At 32.6% G+C, this 22,792-nt stretch overlaps 1 protein-coding gene across 2 annotated transcripts in view; it reads left to right on the forward strand.

The window, feature by feature from the left end:
- The window catches only part of LOC100375913 (ciliogenesis-associated TTC17-interacting protein-like), a 37,358-nt gene that overhangs the window by 4,695 nt on the left and 9,871 nt on the right, over positions 1–22,792 (forward strand). The window contains exons 2-7 of one of the 2 annotated variants that reach the window (XM_085501163.1): positions 768–844; positions 5,735–5,917; positions 14,130–14,185; positions 15,927–16,013; positions 18,493–18,553; positions 21,542–21,645. In XM_085501163.1, coding sequence (XP_085357289.1) covers positions 768–844; positions 5,735–5,917; positions 14,130–14,185; positions 15,927–16,013; positions 18,493–18,553; positions 21,542–21,645 — 568 coding nt within the window. Of the gene's footprint in view, positions 1–767; positions 845–5,731; positions 5,918–14,129; positions 14,186–15,926; positions 16,014–18,492; positions 18,554–21,541; positions 21,646–22,792 lie in introns of both variants that reach the window. The other variant, XM_002734381.4, reaches the window with a different exon arrangement.

Genomic DNA, 22,792 nt, shown 5'->3' on the forward strand with positions numbered 1-22,792 from the left:
CTAAATTAAATCAACATGAATATACATGTACATGAACAATAGAACTCATTGTTTCCATGGTGAATTTGTAAACTTAAAATATGATCAAAATGGTTTTACAGTGTAATGTACATAAATAATAACTTCATTCTTGAGTCACAGTAAGGATATATTCAGTGTTTTCCTTAAAGCATTTTTACGATGATTGAGTGTTGAAAATTCTTTTTTTCAGAGGGACAGTATGATATGCAACAAGTATATTATTTATTTTCACAAGAATTTTGTTATAAAAACTTTACAATTATGCAAAGTAGAGACATGATTATTTAATACTTTCAGGACACCAAAGGCATTTCCTTCATCTTTATAAATATAAATTTCAATGGCAGTAAAATCCAACCAGCTAATCAACGAGCACAGTGTGCAATGATGTCTTTTGAAAACATTTCAACATTATTCAATTCGTCAATAGAAACCTCTCGTCTCAGTTTGATTTGTGAAATTTATAAATACAATTTTTTATTATTAATATTTATAAACATGAAGGGAATGCCTCTAAGTAAGGAACTTTTTTATCAGTTTTGTATTTGACATTTTACTGACATTAGTGTTTTCTACTTGCATATGCAAGAGAAATAAATTGACATAACACATACAACACAGTTGACCAATTTTATAAATACTACCCTTAGGAATTTCGCTTTTTAACCAATAATAAATGACCTTGACAGATATATAGATATATAACTATTTATATATAATGTCTATTAATATTTTTTGGGTTACAGAGAAGGAGGTATTGCATCTGCATTGGAGCCATTACCTCAAGCTACATCTGAAGCCATTGAATACCTGCAGTCAATTAGTAAGTTCTATATAGTAAAAAACCCAGAGGGATCACTGTTAGTCTAGCATGCTTGTATCTAGTATATTGCTTGTTATTTCCTTAACAACTCCATGTTCATTAGTTTGTGTGGTTCTTTATATCGTTGATTGACAGCATTGTCATTCCCAGATACATGTATGAAACCCCATGTGTTTGTGTTTAAGTATATTAATTGGTTCTGTGGATGCATTTTGTGTGTTAAAACTTGTATGGTTTCTTTTGTTTTCTTTTTGGAATCCCTCAACATGCAGTATAAAGCAATTTATTTTAGATAACAGTTGCAACAACATAAATACATAAGATATACGAGTCAGAGGTTAATAGCCAGGCATTGCAGCGCATTTGTGTAGATTCATTTGTGATTGAATTTTCATGGACTAACGACTCAGGACATCAGTGCTGCAGATTGTGTGTAGGATTTGTTTTGGGTCAATGATTAACAGATATTGATGTTACTAACAAATCAAGCATTTCATATTGTTGAAATTGCTTCGCAAATCACACCAATTTCGATCTTGTCCTGCTCAATATCATTTCTGGATTATTGATACATCATTGATTTGTGTTACAGACATCAAGCAATACATATTTCCTGTTTCAGTTTTGTTTGGCGAATGCTTGCTGGGATTTATAATTGTTCAGTTTTAGCTGCTAAGCGGTCTGACTGCTGAATTTGATTGATGGCCAAAGTTACTTCATAAAAGTAATCTATTTTCAAAGACAGTAAAACCTCAATATGGTACAATAGAGGAATGCTGCAAATTATAATTTTGTTGCCTGTTGTATTTTCACTGGTAATCAGGTCCAAATTCAAAATTGAAATGAATACACATCGCTGATTTTTCTGAATTTGTCTGATGATGAGACTTGTTAGGTTCTATTGATGTTAGTTGATTCTCTTTAGTCTGTAGCTTCTTCACTTACTGAGAGAATATGCATTCATTTTGTGCTGGCGAAAATAATAGAAATAATGAATGTAGTTTGTAAAAGCATACCACAATAATAGAGGAGACAGATTTATTGCTTAAAAAACTCAGTAGGCCTGAATGGCATTTTCAAAAAACTATGACAGATGTGAAGGAGTATCTAATAATGTAGCATTAATTTCAGAAGGAAAGAAAGTGTGAATGTGGAATTTGGCATGTATTGGAGTGAAAATTTTTTTTTTTTTTTCTGTACTTACACTGTATAGGAGACATGATTGCATTCAACACCATGCATGTTTATAGATTTTCATCCTAAGTATGCAGGTATACGCTTTAAATCCAATGTGCATGGTGTGCACGTACAAATTAATTACCTGAAATCAATTACATGCATATGTTTGGTTGTGGAAAACAAGATTAAAAAAAAAAACCATGAGGGAAACTGTAAAGATTACGCCATACTGTCAAAAACCCAGAAGGCAGTATGTATAAGCCGAATAACAATAAGTCACGTAGAGAATGTAAGAATTCATCAGATTTTAATTCATGCTACAAGCTTTGATTACCTTCCATTCCTGTGTTTGCAGCGATATATAAAAATACTTGTATATATCTCCAAATGCATTATAAAACTTTCAAAGTTCTTAATGATCTATGTTTGCAGAAAACATGATTATTGGTACCTGAAATATTAAAACTTAAAACGTTTCATATGTGCTGTGAAGAAAATGTTTTTTTTTTTTTGTTTTTTTTAATTAATGTTCACATTTTCTTAATTGACTATTTAATCACATATGGTACAACTTGGTCAGATTTATTTAAATTTATATAATTTTGAATGAATTAAAATATCTTATTTCATGCCTTCATTTCGGAAACACAGCAGTTCTGAGTGCTTTGGGTTGTTCTGATTAAGAAAGAATTCTGATGAATATTATTATTTATGAAATAATGCTTCAACATAGATTTCAAAAATGTCCACTTTTGTATGTTTTCTGACATTTTTTTATAACTTTCCTATGTGACTCCCCTGTATTCATTAGATTAACTGCCCATGAAATGACCTTTATCATAGTTTTAGAAAATTTGTGATTACTTTCTTAAAAGAATTGCATTTTTATGCAAGGCTGTACAAAGTTTGCAGGAAAAGTTTGAGTGTGTGTATTATTTGAACTTAATTGCAGATTTAATGTGCCAAATTATAATAGAATAAAACTAAAATGTCCATTTCTAATATGAAAATAATCTTTTTTTTCTTTAATTGAATAATAGATATTTCAGAAAAATATATTTTAAAACATGTTTTTTATGAAATTATTCAGCGCATACCGGTATTCTTGATGTATAGGTAATATCTTGATGACTGATTTTTTCATTTATGATGTCACCTCATCACATACAATATGCCATTACTTGTAAAATCAATTTTTGATACTGCTGTTTAGTATTCATAAACCATCAGCACATTTATACCTTTAGGCATTCTTGCATTGCTGTGATGTAAACTTTGTAGGCTATTAGTTGTCTTTAAATACCAATAAGGTAGGTCCTGCTATTTGAGTTTAAGGTCTGATTGATATTTTTCTTCAATTTTAATTTTCATTCAAAAAGTGGACCATATTTTTTCTATTAGATCCATAAAAAGAGTTTTCGGTCAATTTGTTTTCCAAAATTGCTGCATGTACATGGCTTTTCAACTTTATTCCTAATAATCATAAAGAAATAAATAAAGAAGCAGTGATCACATATTTTCAACTGCCACATACAGTGACCAGAATCCTGTATATTTTTCTTCTGAGCCTAAGCAGTGCGCATAAACTAAAAATTGCATTGATTCTGCACTGGGTCATTAAAATATGATTTATTTTGACAATAACTCAGGTAATTTATGCGAGTGCATGCACTACTAATGTAGCAAATACGGCTTATATTCTGAAAGCTCTATGTAATGAGGTGATTAAAAACTTTCATACTTTTGATGCGATAACTATGGTACATTGCAGCATAAAGATCTGTTTTCAATATATTGCTTAGGTTACTCTATGAATTTATTTGAAGTATTCCATGCATTTTATCTGGATGGATATCAGTGGTGCATGTCCTTGCATCTTAGAGGAGTGTTTATAGTTAAAATAAGTCGAATTTTAATGATTTAATATAAAATAAACACAAATAAGAGATACACGTTTAATAGAGAAAATACAATATCATATCGAATATTAAAAGAAAGTTTTTCAGGTTGCTATTTCAGCTGCCATACAAACTTTGGAGGTTGTTTTGCAGTATTGTGATTCAAATAAAAATAAAAAAACGTATGATCATCGATTATGATAAAACATTGTGACCAGAAACATTTTCAATGTTTTCTTGGCTATATTCGTGTATGGTACACTAAATTTAAAAGATAGTCTCATCAGACCCCCCTCTCAATTTAAAGATTATAAATAATTAATTTGACTTCTTCTATCTTTTTAAGTATTAAAGTACGGTAGATGATCTATAATAGTTGCAGCCAGCAGCAATAACCAGTTGCCTAGTTTCTCAATAATAAATATCAAATATTTTAAAATAAAGTATCCCAACTTGTAATTTGAGATAGTCTGTCAGCTTGTATGTATCCCTTAATTACATTTCTATCTTTCAACTATAATGTGGGAGAAAAAGAATAGAATTCTGTATACTATAACTTCTTTATCATAGTAACTTGATGTAATCAGTTTATACTTTATTTGGAACCTTTTTTTCCCAATTAACACGTCTGAATAGCGTTTATGCTATGAATAGCCAAATAAATGCCTGCAGTTGTAGTCTCCTACTGTTGCATATAAAAAAGTATAGCTTTAATTACCATATGCATGTTGCATTTTAATAGTCTCATCCATGGCAGTTACACCTACATACATGATGTACTCGGAAACATACAGGTACATACATACATACAAGTAGTTTTCACAGTAGATCAAATAATAATAAAATACATTTAATAGGAATTATTGTCAGGTGTTTTGATGGATATATCAGCTGTGACATGTGGATTTTTGTTTTGTTTTTCTCAGAGAAAGATACATTGTCTGGGGGTGTTATTGTACGGTGCAAATGTGTATTAATACCCCAGTATATATACCGGTACTTATAATAACAGTATCATATGTGTTTTATGTTGTTTTTTCAACTATGTCTCATCTGAATAGGCATCATCCTACAGTAGTATAGTTTATATTTGAATTATCTGGTGAATATTCTTGGTTCCCTGTACTAAATGGCACTAAATATTGAAATTTTGTCTTGCATTTTTTTATTTGTTTTGGAAGAGGAAGAAGCAACACTAAAAGTGGCATCATTGAGATGACATTTTGTTTACACTCAATTTCTATGTTTATACGACAGCATTCTATCAGGCCAAACTACTGCTTCTCCCGCTAAGTAACTCAAGATGCGGTGTATTCTGCTGTACTCACATCGCTCATGAAAGTATGGCCACTGGATACACTGCATCACTCGTGAAAATAACATCCATACGCAACGAAAGCCACAGGGAGGGTGTGGAGTTCTGTTGTACTATTGCTCAGAACAGTACTGATATGCTTTTCACAATATCCATGCGTTTTTTTTTTCATGTATTGTCTGCAGATAACCTCTAATTAGTTTTAGATTTACTGGCAGCCTTATTATTTAGTGGTCTAAATGTTACTTGTCAAAAATCTTATTATTTGTATATTTCTGTTGAATGCTGATAATCCCAAAATGTGAATGAAATCAAATACATTAATGTTAAACAGTCATTTAAGCACTTCAATATTACTTTTTATCGGGGTAATATTAAGTATTCTCTTATAATGTAATTAATTGCATGGTACATTAACAAAACAATCTGCTTTATGATATGTTCCTTTTTTAATCAGGACATTTTTTTCCTTTTTTATTTTTTTGTTGCCACCAGAAGAAACGGACATCAATAGAATCTTATTCACCGACTCACTGGTGACGACATCAGATACAGGCAAAGAACTAGGAGAGTTCACAGTGACTGTGGAGCCGGCAAGAAAAAGTGGCACAGAGTGTTTTTTAATTCACGCTAACAGCCATGGGGCAATTGATAATGTACCTTGCGGGACATCTATCACAGGTAGGAGTCGTGTTTTAAAGTATCATTTATTTTTTTTTGTACCTTAGCTTTATAGGTCTACATATTGTATATGACGTAAATGTCATACGTGCAGCTAAGTATTGAAATGTGCCCCTCCCTACTTATGTAGAATTTTTTTGTTTGCTAATTTCGGCATCAGTTATAGCCTTCACATAAGACACCCCATATTAAGTAAGAGATGAGCCACGGCTTTGTCATCAATCACATTGCATCAACGTACTTTCGAAATAGGGTTACTGAACAAGAATATTGACAATTATCACACAAAGTCTATTACCGATACATGCAAGGCAGGTGATTACAGTCGATGATTTAATGCCAAGTGATAAGATTATTTATGATGTTTTATGAAAAACCATTAAAAGCCTTGTAAATCATCCTGAGCCAGTTCAATTTCAGAAAAGGTCGACATAAAATATTACCTCTTTACTTTATGCTATCTTCTTTTTTTCACAATCTAATTATCTAATTCCAAATTAAATCACTTTGCTACCAAGTGTATTATTTGTACTTACCTTTTTCCAGATAAAAGCATTACAAAAGCTGTACGCTAAGAGCATGCGTTGCGCTTTATTGGTTTCTGGGGACTATTACATGGAAAATCACGCTGGTGATTCTTTTGTCTTTCCATTTGATTGTGTGTTCAAATTTCTTTGCTAATAGTGTTCTAATGTGACTGGATCCACTAAGATTCGCTTCTGTTCCTAATTTGTGCAGTAATTCAAAAAAACAGAAGAATCCTGATACATTGTTTCTGCAATGTACGCAAATTCACACCATAAAATATTTCATATAATAGTCTCAAGACCTCAATAAAGATTCATGAATGCTCCCAGAATGCAACTTTAACAATTGTATCATTATAAATCCCTTCTCTGGAAACATGTACAGTAATACTGATATCTATTGGTTGAAAATTTTATGAATGCCAGCATCAATATTTATCATCTGTTACAAAATGAACGTTGATCATTTTTGGTGGATACAGTATTAGGTAGTTTTAGGATTTTGTTTTTCAGACAACTGCTCAAAAACAGTTATTTTCAGTGACAATGTAGGTTTTAAATTTCATAATTTAGTATTTCACACTAGAATACATAATAATATCAGATTTTTCTGTTTATTCTTGTTTTTGATTCCTGGAATCTGTATTTAATGAAATTGGGGGATGGGGCTAAATTCGAGTTACATGAGCCTGGTCATATTAGGACAGCTACATTTTGTATGGTAATACCATCAAGACTTGTATAAAGCAATTCCCCTGTTGTCAATATGTCTTTGAATATATCTATTATAATACAAATGATGTATTCCTGCCATATGTTCTTTGGAACTATCAATAATATAGATAATGAGAACTTTTATTGTACGAGTTCTTCGTGTATCAGTCTTTTATTACTTATGCTCTACTAAAATAGGATAGAATTAGAGTTAGAAAATATTATGTTGAAATCATGGATTTTTTTTGTACTTCAATGCAGTATGCCCTACAAAACGTGATGTGATGTACAAGGCAGCCTAATGATATTGTATTTTGTCAGTTCTATACATTTCTAGCTACATGTACAATTATCAGTCTTAAATTGGGCTTTGGCATTAAGTAATTGCCATAGTTCTTTGTAGTATAAGGTACAATTGCTACTGTCATCAGAGTTTTTTTGCGCTGAATACTATTACTGTAGCTCTTGAAAATCATTCACAGTTTTATTTTTCTCTTACCCGGTAATTCCTAGATGGCTTTACTTCATGAAATGGGCAATCAGCACGAAAATTATGAGAATACACGTACAAAATATGTTTTCACTAGTTGTCATCTTTAAATTATAGTGTCTCATTCAATGCTGAGGACACGTGCATGTTATCGAACAACATCTTTGTATATACCCCACTCCAAGCATGATGTGGATACCCACAATGCAACATTCTTGATGTTACAATATGATTAAAGGCAACATTATATGCAATTTGTGAATAGGTTATGAGAGTGCAACCACTGCATAATCGTACATGAAGGACATATGGTATTCTTCGATGTTTGTTTTTATTGGCTGACACTATAGCATAATGCGTGATAATACTGTTAAATTTATACCATTAGTGATCAAACTGGTAACTACTCGTATATATTATTTGGTAATCGTTGTCCTATTCAAAATACTAGTAGCTAACATTTATCAGACTGCATTGATAAGAACAAATGTCGGTCGTGTTTATAACCTAGTTAAGTTCACAAGTGAATTAAACTTGTAATCAGCCATTTCCTTTATGGGAAGACATTCTAGTCTGAGATTTAACAGCTCTGTAGTCTTTGCTGGTGTACTTGAGCTGTGTAATTAAAATCATAAACTGCATGTTATTTTCATTGTTTCTTATAATGTTGATAGCTTGCACTCAGTGTCATTCAAGTATATGTGGATCAATATATCTTGCCAAGCTCAAATGATGCTACAGATTTTCTATGTTGTGAATAACAATTAGGAAGGTGAATATTTAACGAAATGTCGGTATATTTGTTCAGGTTTAGCACAATATAGATGATTGTATATTTACTTTAATGTTTTCAAAAAAAAAAGCATTAATCTTCACTGGTTATATCACCTTCCCTCATGAAGGATGGTGGTTATATGTACACATTGTTTCACCCCCTCCCCCATCCCTCACTGTGGTAATATGATGACTATCTGATATTCATAATCCCATACTGTTTTAAGTCCCCGTTCAGACGAAGTCCGAAAACGGGGACTTATAATTTGGTCTCCGTCTGTGCGTCTGTGCGTCCGTCCGGAGTCATATCTCAGAATCCCTTGGACCGATTCCCTTCATTCTTTGCATGTGCCTAGTACTTTATGTAGGACATGCACATGCAGTGGTTTAGCGATTCGATTCAAAATGGCCGACTTGTTTTTTGAAAATGTTTTATTTTGGACATGCTTTGTCTGTTTTCATTCAAACTTGGTACATAGATTATACATGTTAGAATACATGTCCATGATGATTTGTTTCACAATTGGATCAAAGATGGCCGACTGGCAGCCATCTTGTTTTTTGAAAATGTTGTATTTTGGACATGCTTTGTCAGTTTTCACCCAAATTTAGTACATAGATCATACATGTTAGGATATATGTCCCCGACCGTCCGTGAGTTCCTGAGTCTATTCGTCCGTGTGTCCGTCCATCTGTGCGTCAGTCTGTCCAGAGTCATATTTCCGAATCATGTGGACCGATTCTGTTCATTCTTTGCATGTGCCTAGTACCGTATGTAGGACATATGCACATGCAGTGGTTTAGCGATTCGATTTAAAATGGCCGACTGGCAGCCATCTTGTTTTTTGAAAATGTTGTATTTTGGACATGCTTTGTCAGTTGTCATTCAAACTTGGTACATAGATTATACATGTTAGGATACATGTCCATGACGATTTATTTCGCAATTGGATCAAAGATGGTTGGCTGGCAGGCATCTTGTTGTTTTTTTTTATGTGGTATCTTGGACGTGCTCTGTCAGTTTTCATTCAAATTTGGCACATACATGTACTTTATACATGTTAGGATGCATGTCCATGACAATTTGTTTCAAAATCTGGTCAAGGATGGCCGATTGACAGCCATCTGACTTTTTGGCCTTACTACTATATTTCCACAATTTATGTACCATTTTCATTTGTATTTGGCAAATACATCATACATATCAGTGTGTTTCATAATCAGATCAAAGATGGCCGAATAACAGCTGTTTTTATTTTTGGCCATATTACTACTACACGGAACACGTGTTTTGATGTAAATAAACAATCTGTTGTATACGTCACTTGGAACTCAAGTTTCAAGGACACGCTCGCGCCAACCCCTCTGCTTTAATAGGACGAGCACAAAGAGAACTTAATTTAACAGGGACTGTGTCATTTTCAATGACTTGTTACTTATAAGCATACAATTGCGATAATGGATACATCTATACGCAAATTTTAAGTGACCAAAAAAACATGCACATTTAAAATGTATGTAAACAAGTGCTACAGTTACATATCATTGTTCAACCACATAGTATACACCACACTTCAAGTCACCTGATACATTGTCCACACAATGTGTTTTCCAGTTTTCACTGCACATCACTAGGTAGAGTTCATGTGTGTTAGTTTACTTAGTTCTCATAAGATATTAACCACCTGGTTCAGCTATAGAATTGCTATTCGTATAAACAAGAAATTCCAATTTTAGAGCCAAAACATTATTTTATTTCAAAGTAAAACGAAGAAAAGGTTCCAGTGTGGGTTCATCGCATCACACTTGCGTATTAGTACATGTATATCAATCTTTTTTTTCGTTATTTTGTTTATTATATTTATGTATTTATTTCGTTATTTTGACTTTCACAACAACAGTGAGTATGAGTGAACACACAGCAATAAATATTATGATGATACTAACATTAATCAAAATTCTCACTAAAAGTATTGTTACAGTAATTATTTCATCTTTAGGAATTTCAACAATGGCGATTTCTCATGTCTATACTGGTATACCACTATACCAAATCCCAATCTGACCAATTCATATTGTAATATTTTATTATGAAAGTTCTCTTCACTTAAAATATGCAACATGCTGCTGCAGACTGCATTTATAGTTCACCAATTTAATTTATCCTACAATCCCGATAAGTATTTTTTTGATTACTGTATCTAAGGTCGCCTGCAGTTTTATTGCGTACATGTTTCTGCATGTACATATTTTTTTTTAATTTTCTATTTTACTCCCTGCGAGGAGAAACAGGGAATCTGAAACTATAATTTGTATTATTAATATTTTTTGAATGCCACTCAGTACTGTGATGATATGCAATAGTGAATTAATATCTTATAATATGGAATTTTGTATAACTGCAAAGTTTGAAAAAAAGGGCACATCAAATGTAAAAGCAAGTATGTTACAAATGTCCTCCAGTATGATATATTGTTATTCCATTCCATTTGTACATATACCCAAAAACTTTATTTCATCTAAATATATTCTCAAAGATGGACTGGAATAGTAAGTCATTAGAAGAAAAAAGATTTTTTCGTTAGCATGGGGGAAAGTTAGTTAGCGAAGGGGAAAAACAGAGGTGTTAATCCATAAATTCATTGTCTATTCTTATTTGTGATTGATCCTGACAACCTTTGGGGGATTGTGACGTAGCTCTGTTTTTGAGAATACTTGTACATAAACCCAAGAACTCCTTAAGTGTATGTATACATATACGCATCAGTTAATTTGATGATCATACTAAAATATTTTTGTGACAATCTTGCATCGTTTTCCAGCTTATGGTAATAATGTAGACACAGCTTTTGTTGGAATGCTATATTTTATTGTGTTTGGTTCTCGCATGCATAAAAATTATGATTAATGCGTGTTGAAAAAAGAAATTAGTTTCTGGTACATATATAAATCTTGATTTCTTGCGGCTGTGATATATAATTTCATTGTTATAGAACTTTTATTAACAACAGGCTTTCAAAGTTGTCAACACAAAATTATAGAAGTTTTAGCTCATTTGTTAAACTTTAATCCAATTTGTTTAAAAATATAATAGAGAACTACTAGTTATCCACAATCCACAAAAATTGGCTTTCTTAGATGATTAAAATAAATAGCCACAATTTTTGTGTAATTATTTTCAATCAACAGCAGCATGCAGTGTAGTCTATAGAAACCGGCTGTGTAAGAGGAAATTAGATTTATCAGTACCCTCGTCTTGCTGGTTATACAACCTGTCGGTGTTCTAATATCTGGTACACCATGCAGGTTTTATTCCCAGTAACATTACCATTTGCTGCCGCTTGTATCCATGAAACTTGTGTAAAATTTTCGCTACTTGATCGCTGCACAATTCATTCTCCTGCTACATGTACCGGTAATTTCTACAAACAAATGTAACGTTTTCCTTGAATAGGTAACAACTTGTGATTGTGTTAAACGCTTTCATTAATTATTAACAAAATGTTACACTTAAGCTTCTCCTTAATATTAGAATTATACTAAGCATTAAGGTTTGACTAGTATACTGGATACTATGCACTATGTACTTTGTCATTATCTAAAAATATATGTGCTGATGATAAGTAGTTGATTGCCAACTCTTTTGTGCATAATAATTATCTAATTTGCATAATAGCAACTTTAGGTATATTCCCGCATTCTCAAGCAGGGAATTGCTTAGTTTTCAGTATCCAGTACCAGTACTCAGAACATTTAGCTGTGATAATTAACAAATGCTGGCATTCAGATGTTCAAACATGTGAACTAGCTATAGCAATGCCTGACCTAGGTTAGAAGTCACTGTTTATCTTAACCGTTCCATCACTGGTGATAATGTTTACACTGAGTATACATACCTTCATAATTCATGATGTATTGCAGCTGTGAAGTGTATACATGCCAAATGTAATACAATTCTAATGACTAGCTGCTAAATCAAGGGTTATTTTTAATACATTCATTGGAAGTTGAAAACTATTTCAAACTTCCATCTACTGCACTAATCAAGCACATATGTGTATCATGCATGGGGAAATTAAATTCTCATTAAATATTTACAACATAATTGAACTATAAATTAAAAGCAGATTTGTTTGAAAATCAGTATTAGTATTCCTAATAGTATTTCAGTTAATTTTCCTGACGAATTCATTTTTATTTTCTCAAAAAAAAAAAAAAATGTCAAACACCCAACCACTAATCTTATATATAGAATATGGAACCATATTATTATAAAATTAATTTTCAGTTGTGTTTTGTGTTGGAACCTCCTTAAAGCAGGATTATACCTCGTCTCATATTGCGGATTATAAAAATGGGATTATTTCTGCATGAAGACTTTATCATACATCTCACTTCAACTCCACTATATGTGGTGACAATGTTAACTATTAAATGTATTGCCCTATGTAGGACTTGCTCCTGAGTAGCCAGCAAATTACTCTCTATCTCTCTCTTGCAATTTCGCTTGCTTGGTATTTAAAAAATACTCTCATATCAGTTGTCTTAAACTTTCTCTAGTAATCCTATTTCTGTGAGGATTAGTGGCATGTGCATTTGGTATTTACATGATTTTATTCTACAGCTACCTGTCTGTTCTATTTATGCACATAACTTGTACAGAACTGCTGTAATGTCGATAGTATCTTTGATTGTCTAGTTGTGAATTATGTATCTGATGTGCATGTAGCATGTCTTCAAAAGCTGATTACACATAGGCTATACTAGGAAAACTGTGATATGGATGGTTTGGCATGCTTATGTAATACAAATATCGTCATATGGAACATCATTAATTTTTTTTTCCAATTTTTCTGCTGCTAAAAATCCTTAGTTTTAGTTAAAATGCTAAATTAAACAAACAAAAATTGTAATGAAAGTGTTCTAATGAGAAAACTACATTGCCAATAAATGAAGGTTTAATCTTTTCACCACCAGTTCCCTATTTTCATCACAAATTCACAAAGTAGTCTTGTTTATAGTCCGTACTTTCCTTCAGAAGATTGAGACAAAAATAGCCAAATTTGGGCAAGAAAGTCTGTTGTCACCCATATATTCTTGATTGCAGTGATTGATTATTACCTGAAGCACAACTTTATGTATTCACAATTAGATTGTTGTTCTCAACAGAAAAATATTGATCATGTTAACATTATATATGTTAACTGTGCGTCAATTATACAATGAACATATACTAATAACATTTTATTTATTAATAAATTGTGCAGTATTTGATTTTGTGCAAACTGAAAAGAGAAAATGTAGATTTTTCTATCGAAAAAATATCACTAGGGAGTTGGGAGTGGTGATATATGTTAGAAGAGCCTGATAATCCATCACAAGTATGTATCTTAAATACATCATGCAGCAAGGATCTAGCATGCAAATATCAGTAAACAATCAAAAGCTATCATGAGACCTGCCTGGGAATCGTTCATCACCATATCATGCAGCAGGGATCTAGCATGCAAATATCAGTAAACCATCTCATCCATCATGAGACCTGTGTGGGAATCCTCAAAAAGATAGTTAGTTATATGGATCTTGCTGATACTGTGTTCCCCTGTGTTTCACTGCCTCAAGAATGTTAAAGTTATTAAAGTGCTCCCAAGAAGTGCCTTGGTTTCCCCATTTTAAATTAATTGCACATTTTTCCCTTTTTTTGCAGCATATGTTTCCAAGTCTCTAGAAACTCTGGAACAACAACACCACGAGTATGTCAAAGTGAGTATGAGCAACTGTGCTTCAATAAGTGTTTTGAAGGTCAAATCCATCATTGGAGATTTTTTCAATTTCACTCACATTTTAGGGAATTGATTTTTTGATTTGTTTCTACTCTGCAAACTAATATATATTTTTCAATCAGCCAAAGCCAACCTGTTATTGATCTGTAATAACTTGTATGTGTGTTGCTTTCAAACATGTTGAATCAGGGAAAAGGTGAACAAATATAAGGACAGCCCCCCCCCCCCCCACACACACACACACTATGTGTATACAATGTACCTGGCACACAAAATAATAGATCAATTAATTTCATTCTGACTTCAGTGCAATAATTCAGTATTCTCCATTCCTGCTGCAGTTGAGAAACAAATTATACAAATATTTTTATAGCATAGGAGACGAGTTTCAAGGCATGATATTTAGTTAGCATTTTTTCGAGCTGTATCAAATATCTTTGAACGTGTCTATGACAGCTCTTGTAACCGTCATATTGTGGTTGGTTTGTGAGGTGTATGTTTTCAAACAGCAGGGCTCAAACATAGCCTAAGGATTTATCGTCTTCCTTCACCTGATTTGTTTTTCAACTGAATAATAGCTTTTCTCTGGTCAAAGTTATAATATATTATTAAAGTTTAATATAGGAAAGCTAGAAATAGTTTTGTAAATATTTGGTTTCTATATATTGTGTATTCAATGTATCTGTACTATGCATGTGGTTAGCATTTATAATTAAATTATAATTATTATCAGTAGCATGTAATATTTATTCATAATCTCACAGTCAGTAGACACAAGCGATTATCATCAGAGCTCTGTATCAATCCAAGCCGTAGGCTGGATGTCAAACTGAGAAAAGATATTGTGCAGTGCTGAATGTCAAAGTATATAGCTGATATAACACTAAATACATAATATATCATTGTAGTGTTTTCTTAGCACACGAATGTACTGCATTCTATATGCGGCAATTCTGCTCAATCATGATATTGCTTAAATTTGAAATGAAATTTCATAATTTAAATAGTTTCTTTTGAATGATTGATCAATAATTCTGAAAACAAATGCATGAGCTTTCCAATAAACAATGTTCTTCTTATTCTATAGTTATTAGGTAGTTACCAGGTAGCATGTACAATGAAAACTATGCTTTTTTAATCTGTTCTGTATTACAGTACATCACACTATGGAAATATGTACACATAATTCATTCATGAATTAAAATTAAAATAAACAAACATTAAAAATCTAGATATATTCACAGCAGGAATAATATTATAAGTGGATTTTATTTAATTATGATGATAACTATTTTCTGTAGTAAATAAATATTGTTTTTTATGAATCGAGAGGGAATATATAGAAGTGACAGTTAGTGTTGAGAAAATCATGTACATGTATTATTGACTTGCATGTACAAAGAATAATAATAGTGAACATTATGTATATAGACATGCGTATCATAAATTCTGTTTTTAAGTTATTTAAAGATTTTTTTATCATATCCATTTAACTCATTTGCAATCGTTAATGGTGTTTATTGTGCCAGTAGATTAAATTAACTTTATTTTTTCCACCTGAATTGATTCTTTTAAAAAAAAACGTCGAAGCAGTTCCTTTCCTTCAACATTTGAAGTAAAAGAGAGAGAAAAAAACATTCGTTGCAATTGATTTATGTCTTCCTTCTTGTCACCTTTATCCACCTGTAGTTCATAACCTCTCATTTTGTTCATCCTTTCAGCTAAAGGACCATCCATTAGACAGAAAGACATTCATTGTACAGCAGGATGAACAGTGCATCATCAATAAAGTCATCACACAGGGTGAAGTGAGTAGAATGCTGTGCCTTTTATTGAGTTTATTGATTCTATAACCTATAGTTCTACTATGTATCAGCCGGCTTATATTACATTCCAGTATGATTGCTTCACCTGTCTGTCTTCGGTGATGTTCTTTGATGTGTGATGGACTACATGCATGTCACTGAGAACACGCACCAGGATTGCATGCGAATACTTTCATAAAAAAACTCCAAGCCTCCCCGTTGAGTGTTGAGTGAGTGTTGAGTGAGTGTCTGCGTGATTTCATTCTATTTGGTATATGTTGCAGCAGCCAATTTTGTTTTCTGGGTCTATTAGGTGATGTTCACTACATAGCATGTTGTATTATAATTTCAGAAATATAAGATTTATCATTAGTACGTGGGATGCAAATCAACTACCCCTGATATTCATAATTTTCATGACCATTGACAAATACTGTAACAACAAAGTACAAATCGGTCAAATTGATGCTTAAGTAACTTCAATATCTCACTGTGTTGTAAAATCATAGCATGTATCAGGGATGGGTGGGGTTTTTTCTATGGTATTGACAGTACAAGTAAAATTCCATTAGAAAACAAATGAAACCTAATTTGCTGTTCACAGAAACTGCCTTTGGAGTAACGGTATATTAATGTACACATACAACTTACACTTCAACTGTACTGTTCATGTACTGATAATAAATGGTTTGCAAAATATTAGCTTCAGTGTCTTAGTATAATATTCACAGAGCCTGTGAACAAATTATATTTTCACTTCAAGCAATTCTCTGATATTATTTATCAAATCAGCTGAATATGGAAACAAGCATTAATATATTTGACATGACAAAATATCTACATCACAACTGGGCTATCAGAGACTGCCAATATGTCAATATGTATTCAAAATAATAATTCAATATATATATATACATATATATAATTATATATATTTATATGTGTGTGTAGAAATAGTTTAATTGTTATCGGTGTCCCATAACTACTGTGTCAATTCTGGTAATTGTAGTACCTCATACTGTACCTGTACATCTGTAAGGTCATACCTGAGCCAATACATGACCTAAATGATTGACACCTTACAGGAAACCATTAGAATATATCCTGGTTAATTGTCACAAAATCCTACAAGTCAGATGATATTTTGTGGGACCTTTAAGGGGGAAAATTTATCATTCTGTTGAATTGTAATCTGATTTTAAAAATCGATACATAAATTCTCAGTGTTGTATTATTGTGATTAGTGTACTCACAGCAGGTTTCCTGCTGTCTTGAATTACTGACATATTACCGTTTCCTCTAAGTATGCTTTTTTTCTTTACGAATCAGGTTACCCTATCATAAACTGACAGAAAAATCAAATAATTTGTTTCTTTTACTTTGCATGATTTCTATATGTTGTCTCTGCTAGACAATTAGACAAGTCATTACCATAAATTTTTCCCATTAAGCAAATTGCATTTTAGAACTTGAATACTGTCATTTAGAAATGACAGTCTATTAACTCCAAATTTAATTTTTAAGATGTGCACAGACATCAATCTGGTGAATCGCCTATACATTGTAAGGTACTGTTTTGCAGCATATTGAGTTAACAGTAATATGCATCATTTAATAAAAGAGACACACGAGTCTTATCAAGACCCATTTCCTCCTCTCATTATTATCGCAAATAAGATGTTTGTAATACCAGTTAGTACAAACTACTGTGCTTATACTTTTAATAAAATAAATCTTGTTTCCGATAAACTATATCGCTGGGGAGAAATCGAATAGTTTATTTTATGCAAATGAGTTTAAACTAATCTGTTTTGGTGCATATTTATTATCTTTCAACATTGTAATTATAATTACATTTACTTTCCCTGTGTAGTGAATGACAAGCACCTAATTTCATGTATAAAAGAAATCTATCGAGAAAATTAACTTTGTTGTTTTTTTGTTTAAACAATGATTATTTGTAGCAATAAACCAAAGAGTGTATCTCAATGGGAAAAGTAAAATAAAATAAAATAAAAATGTAAACTTACCTATCCAGTATTTTTTAAGCCTGTTACCGGAAATAGCAAATCTGTTTTATTAGACCTTTAACTTTAACTCCTTAAAGTTAATCATTAAAGCTAAACCACAGTGACCAAACACTATCAGTGTATACATTGCAACCGGTCTACAGATTTGTTTTATAGTGGAACGCTCATTAACATGCCAACCAGTTACAAAATTGATGGTGATTGACTGCAGCGAAAAAGGCAAAAATTGGTTGACTCCAAGTGTATAGCCCTTCGGCACATGTTGCAATTAACCCACACAACTGACAGTTTTGATTTAATTGCTTTTAAAATTTAAAGGTCGCTAATATAGTCTGACTTTTATGCTTTGAACACATACAGAAGTAGTGCATTACAGCATAGCTGTGAAATAATCTTTACTAATGAGCTATTGATGCATTTTTGTTTACATGTGCAATTGTCTTTTTTTTTAGGATGTTCAGAGAACAGCACAAACATATAGTATGGACAGTATGCAGGGATTCATATCAGAAGGTGGGATCATAGCCTGTGATTATTTGTGTGGCTGAAATGATTGATTATGTGCAGATTATTACTTTGGCATCTATTAAGTCATACAGTACAAACACTAGGGATTCATTGCACAATTTTATTGTGTCAGATTTGAGGCACTAAAATATCCTCAAATTCCCACAAGTACCGTAGGTCTGGTACAAACTGAATATTGAGTGTTCCCTTGATATGTTTGCAAATCTTCACGGCGGCGAACAAGTGTTTTAACATATTTGCTATAGTGTTAAAGTCAGTGTATTAGTATGCATTTCTGTATGCCTGGTGTTGATGGTATGATCTTTTATGGCATGATCATGGTCCACATCATGCACTGTAGTGACATTTTCGTGTGATAGCTGATATTTCACACTGAAGATGTGTATATAAATGTCATCATATCATTATGTATGTGCTCTACTAGACCGTCAACGTCCTTGGGCCCTAATGTAATTGTGTATCCTAGACTTTCAAACGCCAAAGGTGTTTGATGAAAAATGTGAAACATTTCACGTGAGGCACTGTCCTCGTCTGCAGGTCTCTAGTTGATATGGATAATTCATTGTTGATGGTGGTGTCACGAAATAAATTAATATTAACATAATGTATGCAAATTTGTTCTAAATGGCTGACCTCCTGAATGTGTTGGTTGTTCGCAGTATGAACACAAGGAATACAGTCACTCCAACCAAGGAAATACCATGCAATATTTGTGGCAGTCAAATAGAAAATATAGAAAACCGGAGGAGAGTTTCGTGGGATCAACAGAACTACGACATGTAAAGAAATCAAATTTGTTGTGGCATAGATGATCGACCTACATCTTGCCAGCTCATACGCGTGCAAAAAATGTGGACTGCAAGCATTGACTCTGCATAAAAACTTTGATAAGTTCAGGAAGAAATTTCAACGACCTTCGTGTAAGTCGTGGGCGATCTCAGTATTCAGGGACCCCTGACCTCTTTCACGATTGACCACGATAAAATGATAGACATCTCCACGACTATTTCATTTGCATATAAAAGTACCCAGATCTGGTAAGAAATCTTACCAGTGAATTGCAGCCCCAGACAGTTGGTTGTGCCGAATGGCACTCCATACTTCCTGTCCCAGCGATCACAATTTATTCACGCCTATTACGTTTATACACAATATTTATTAATAATAACAGATTAATATTACATTGTAGGTTCGACCAACTGTCAACAGTCTAGTGCGATATGAGATTTCAGTCTGGATATTATTAAAAGTTAATTACTGACCTGGTACGATATATAATGACAATAAATTTATGACTCAAAGTTTATTTTGAAAAATATAGTGCTGAGAATATTACATTGTACTACTGATTTTGAAAACCATCGGCAGCTGTAATTGCAAATGCATGCATCAACACTCTTAGATGGTATGGCTAATTACTAGTAGTATATATGTTTTGCAATGACAATTTCTGTTTCCTTTTCACATTTGGAATTGGTTGTTAATAGTGTTGGTTTGGATTGGGTACTCTTTACATCATTGGCTGTACCTACTCATCTGTGGTTTGTACTCAATACTAGCCTATGACGTCACTCGTATTAACCAGCTGTACAAACAAGTGATATGGGGCGATAACCTCATGGTTATTCGTCTTGATGTGAAAATATAGCAGACTGTGTATAGAAGGAGTCATAGAAATTTGAACAAGTAGTTTTGCTGACATTGCGTGAACTATTCTAACTCTTTGCCTTTGAGAGCTGAATATGTTTGATGTGTTGATTTTGTTTGCACTACTATCATATAATTAATCACTCTTAGCTTTGTTGTATTTTGACAATGTCAAACAAGTACTCTTCTGGGCATTCATTACAATTAAACCATACATTGGATTACCACTGTACGATAGTGAATATGTCAGCTAATAATTCATCAAACTCCTGAAAATCATCTTTTTTCAAGTATTATCAGTTAAACAATTGTCACTATTAAAGTATAATTCTGTTGCATAAAAATCCCTAACCTATACGTCATTCCTGCATTTGCAAAACCTTATGATGAATTCCTTTCAGTATTCAGCAACCTAATGTCTTTTTGCTCTGTAATTATACTGTCTTGGTTGTACAATCACATTTATCATGGTGATGAGTAGAACTGCATGAGGTAAATGTCTGAAAAATCTGGTGCAAGTACAAACCTGTTTTCATCATATAGGAGTCCTCTCTTGCTCAGGTTCAGTAATTAGTTAGTTTGAAGCAGTTCTAAAACAGGGACTTGTGGATTGACCTTTGTGTATGCATGTGTCCTGGGTCTATCACATTAAAACTTCACACTCACACATATATCTTAGGGTACATATGCATGCCCACTCTTTTCATGTTCTGATTCAAGATGGCTGAATGGCGGCCATTTTTATGGAGAAATTCATCAAAATTGAGCATTTCTGTCATTCCAGACCGTGATGCACGTCATTTTGTTTTTCAGATTCAGATTCAATATGGCTGACTAATATCCATTTTGTTTTAATGAATGGGGTTCCAGAGCTATATCTCTGACATTCCTTAATTGACTGGTCACGTTCAAACTTTATACCGGTACTTTCATTCAGTTACACATATGCACATTAATTTGTTTGACAATTTGATTCTAGATGGCCGGATGGTGGCCATTTAAATGTTGAAAATACATCAAAATCAAGCATTTCTGCCAATCCAGATCTGGGATCTTGTACATTTCCCATCTTGGTATATACATTGAACATATATATCAGAACCATAATCGTTTGTTTTTTTAGATCTTATTCAAAATGGACGAATGTAAATGCTGTTCTTAGAGCCATGTCTCATACACGTTGACTGATTGTAATCAAACTTTACAACTTTTACATTTGAAAGAATCATGTCCTGATTCAAAATGACTGTTTCAATTCAGTTTTATTCACTATTGAACCAACAGGGACTCGGTCATGTCATGATATGTTTTCTCTGTTTTTTACAGCATCCAATCTACTACTGCAAAGGATAATGGTTAGCAAAGGGATTCCTGATAACATGGTTTTTATCTCATTTGACTCGGAGACTAATCTTAGTAAAGCCAGCTATGTAAGTAGTTTTTGTTTTGCCGTGCTCTCCCTCCCTGCATCAATTCCAGAACTTCTAAGGATTCAAACCTCTAGAGAAATGTAATCAGTTTTTTTCTGAAGGTTAAGTTATGAACATTAAAAATCATGATGGAGGTGTGACTGACCTGATTTTCACCTGGTTGTTTTTTTATCCTTTATTAATTAAATCACTCAAATGTAGCAGGTATTACTTTAAGATTGTATACTGGTGACATCTGTTTTCTACAAAAAAGCCACATTATCTTTTGCACACTTAAGACATCATGCAACATTCAATTTTTGTGTAAATTTATTCAATGTTGTATTTTACTTGTATCAAAAGATGAGTATATATTCTGGCCATTTTCTAACTCAAAATGGCCACCACTTGCTATGGAGAAAGTAATTGTTTCTATGGAAACAAGGTTATCATTTATTTGATAGAACCAGTTTCAACTGTAAAATATCAAGAATGTTGATTTTTACTGTTTTGAAATCCAATAATGTAGGTGCCATCGTTGATTTCAGACAACAAAATGTTACAAGAATGTTGATTTTTACTGTTTTGAAATCCAATAATGTAGGTGTCATCGTTGATTTCAGACAACAAAATGTTACAAGAATGTTGATTTTTACTGTTTTGAAATCCAATAATGTAGGTGTCATCGTTGATTTCAGACAACAAAATGTTACAAGTATGTGATATTGTTGTCGTTAAAATTAAAAGAAATATAGTTTAACTCTTCTGATGAACTCTTTGTGCAAACACATCACGTTTATGACTCGTAAATAACCCTTTAAAGTCACTACTTTGTGAATTCCAACAACCACATGGCATTTTGTTGCTATGAACTGTGAGACATGATTGCATAGCTAGCCTTTCTCTTACTTCAAATACTTATCCATAAATAATATCTACTGCAGTGTTGACTTAATTTATCAACAAACAAAGTATCCATATCAATGTTTGTTTGTTTGTAAAATGCGTTTCTGAAATTAAATTAAACTGATTCCATGGACATTGTGTATGCACAATTACAATTTTTTTATAATTTTCAAAGCAGCCCAAAACTTCAAGAGTCATAGTGATACATGTCTTCATACAATATGGCATATCATTTGTGTGGTTTCTGTACTGTTTTTTTTTG

Source organism: Saccoglossus kowalevskii, chromosome 7, assembly GCF_978046115.1.
Source record: "Saccoglossus kowalevskii chromosome 7, keSacKowa6.1, whole genome shotgun sequence".
Lineage (NCBI taxonomy): Eukaryota > Metazoa > Hemichordata > Enteropneusta > Harrimaniidae > Saccoglossus > Saccoglossus kowalevskii.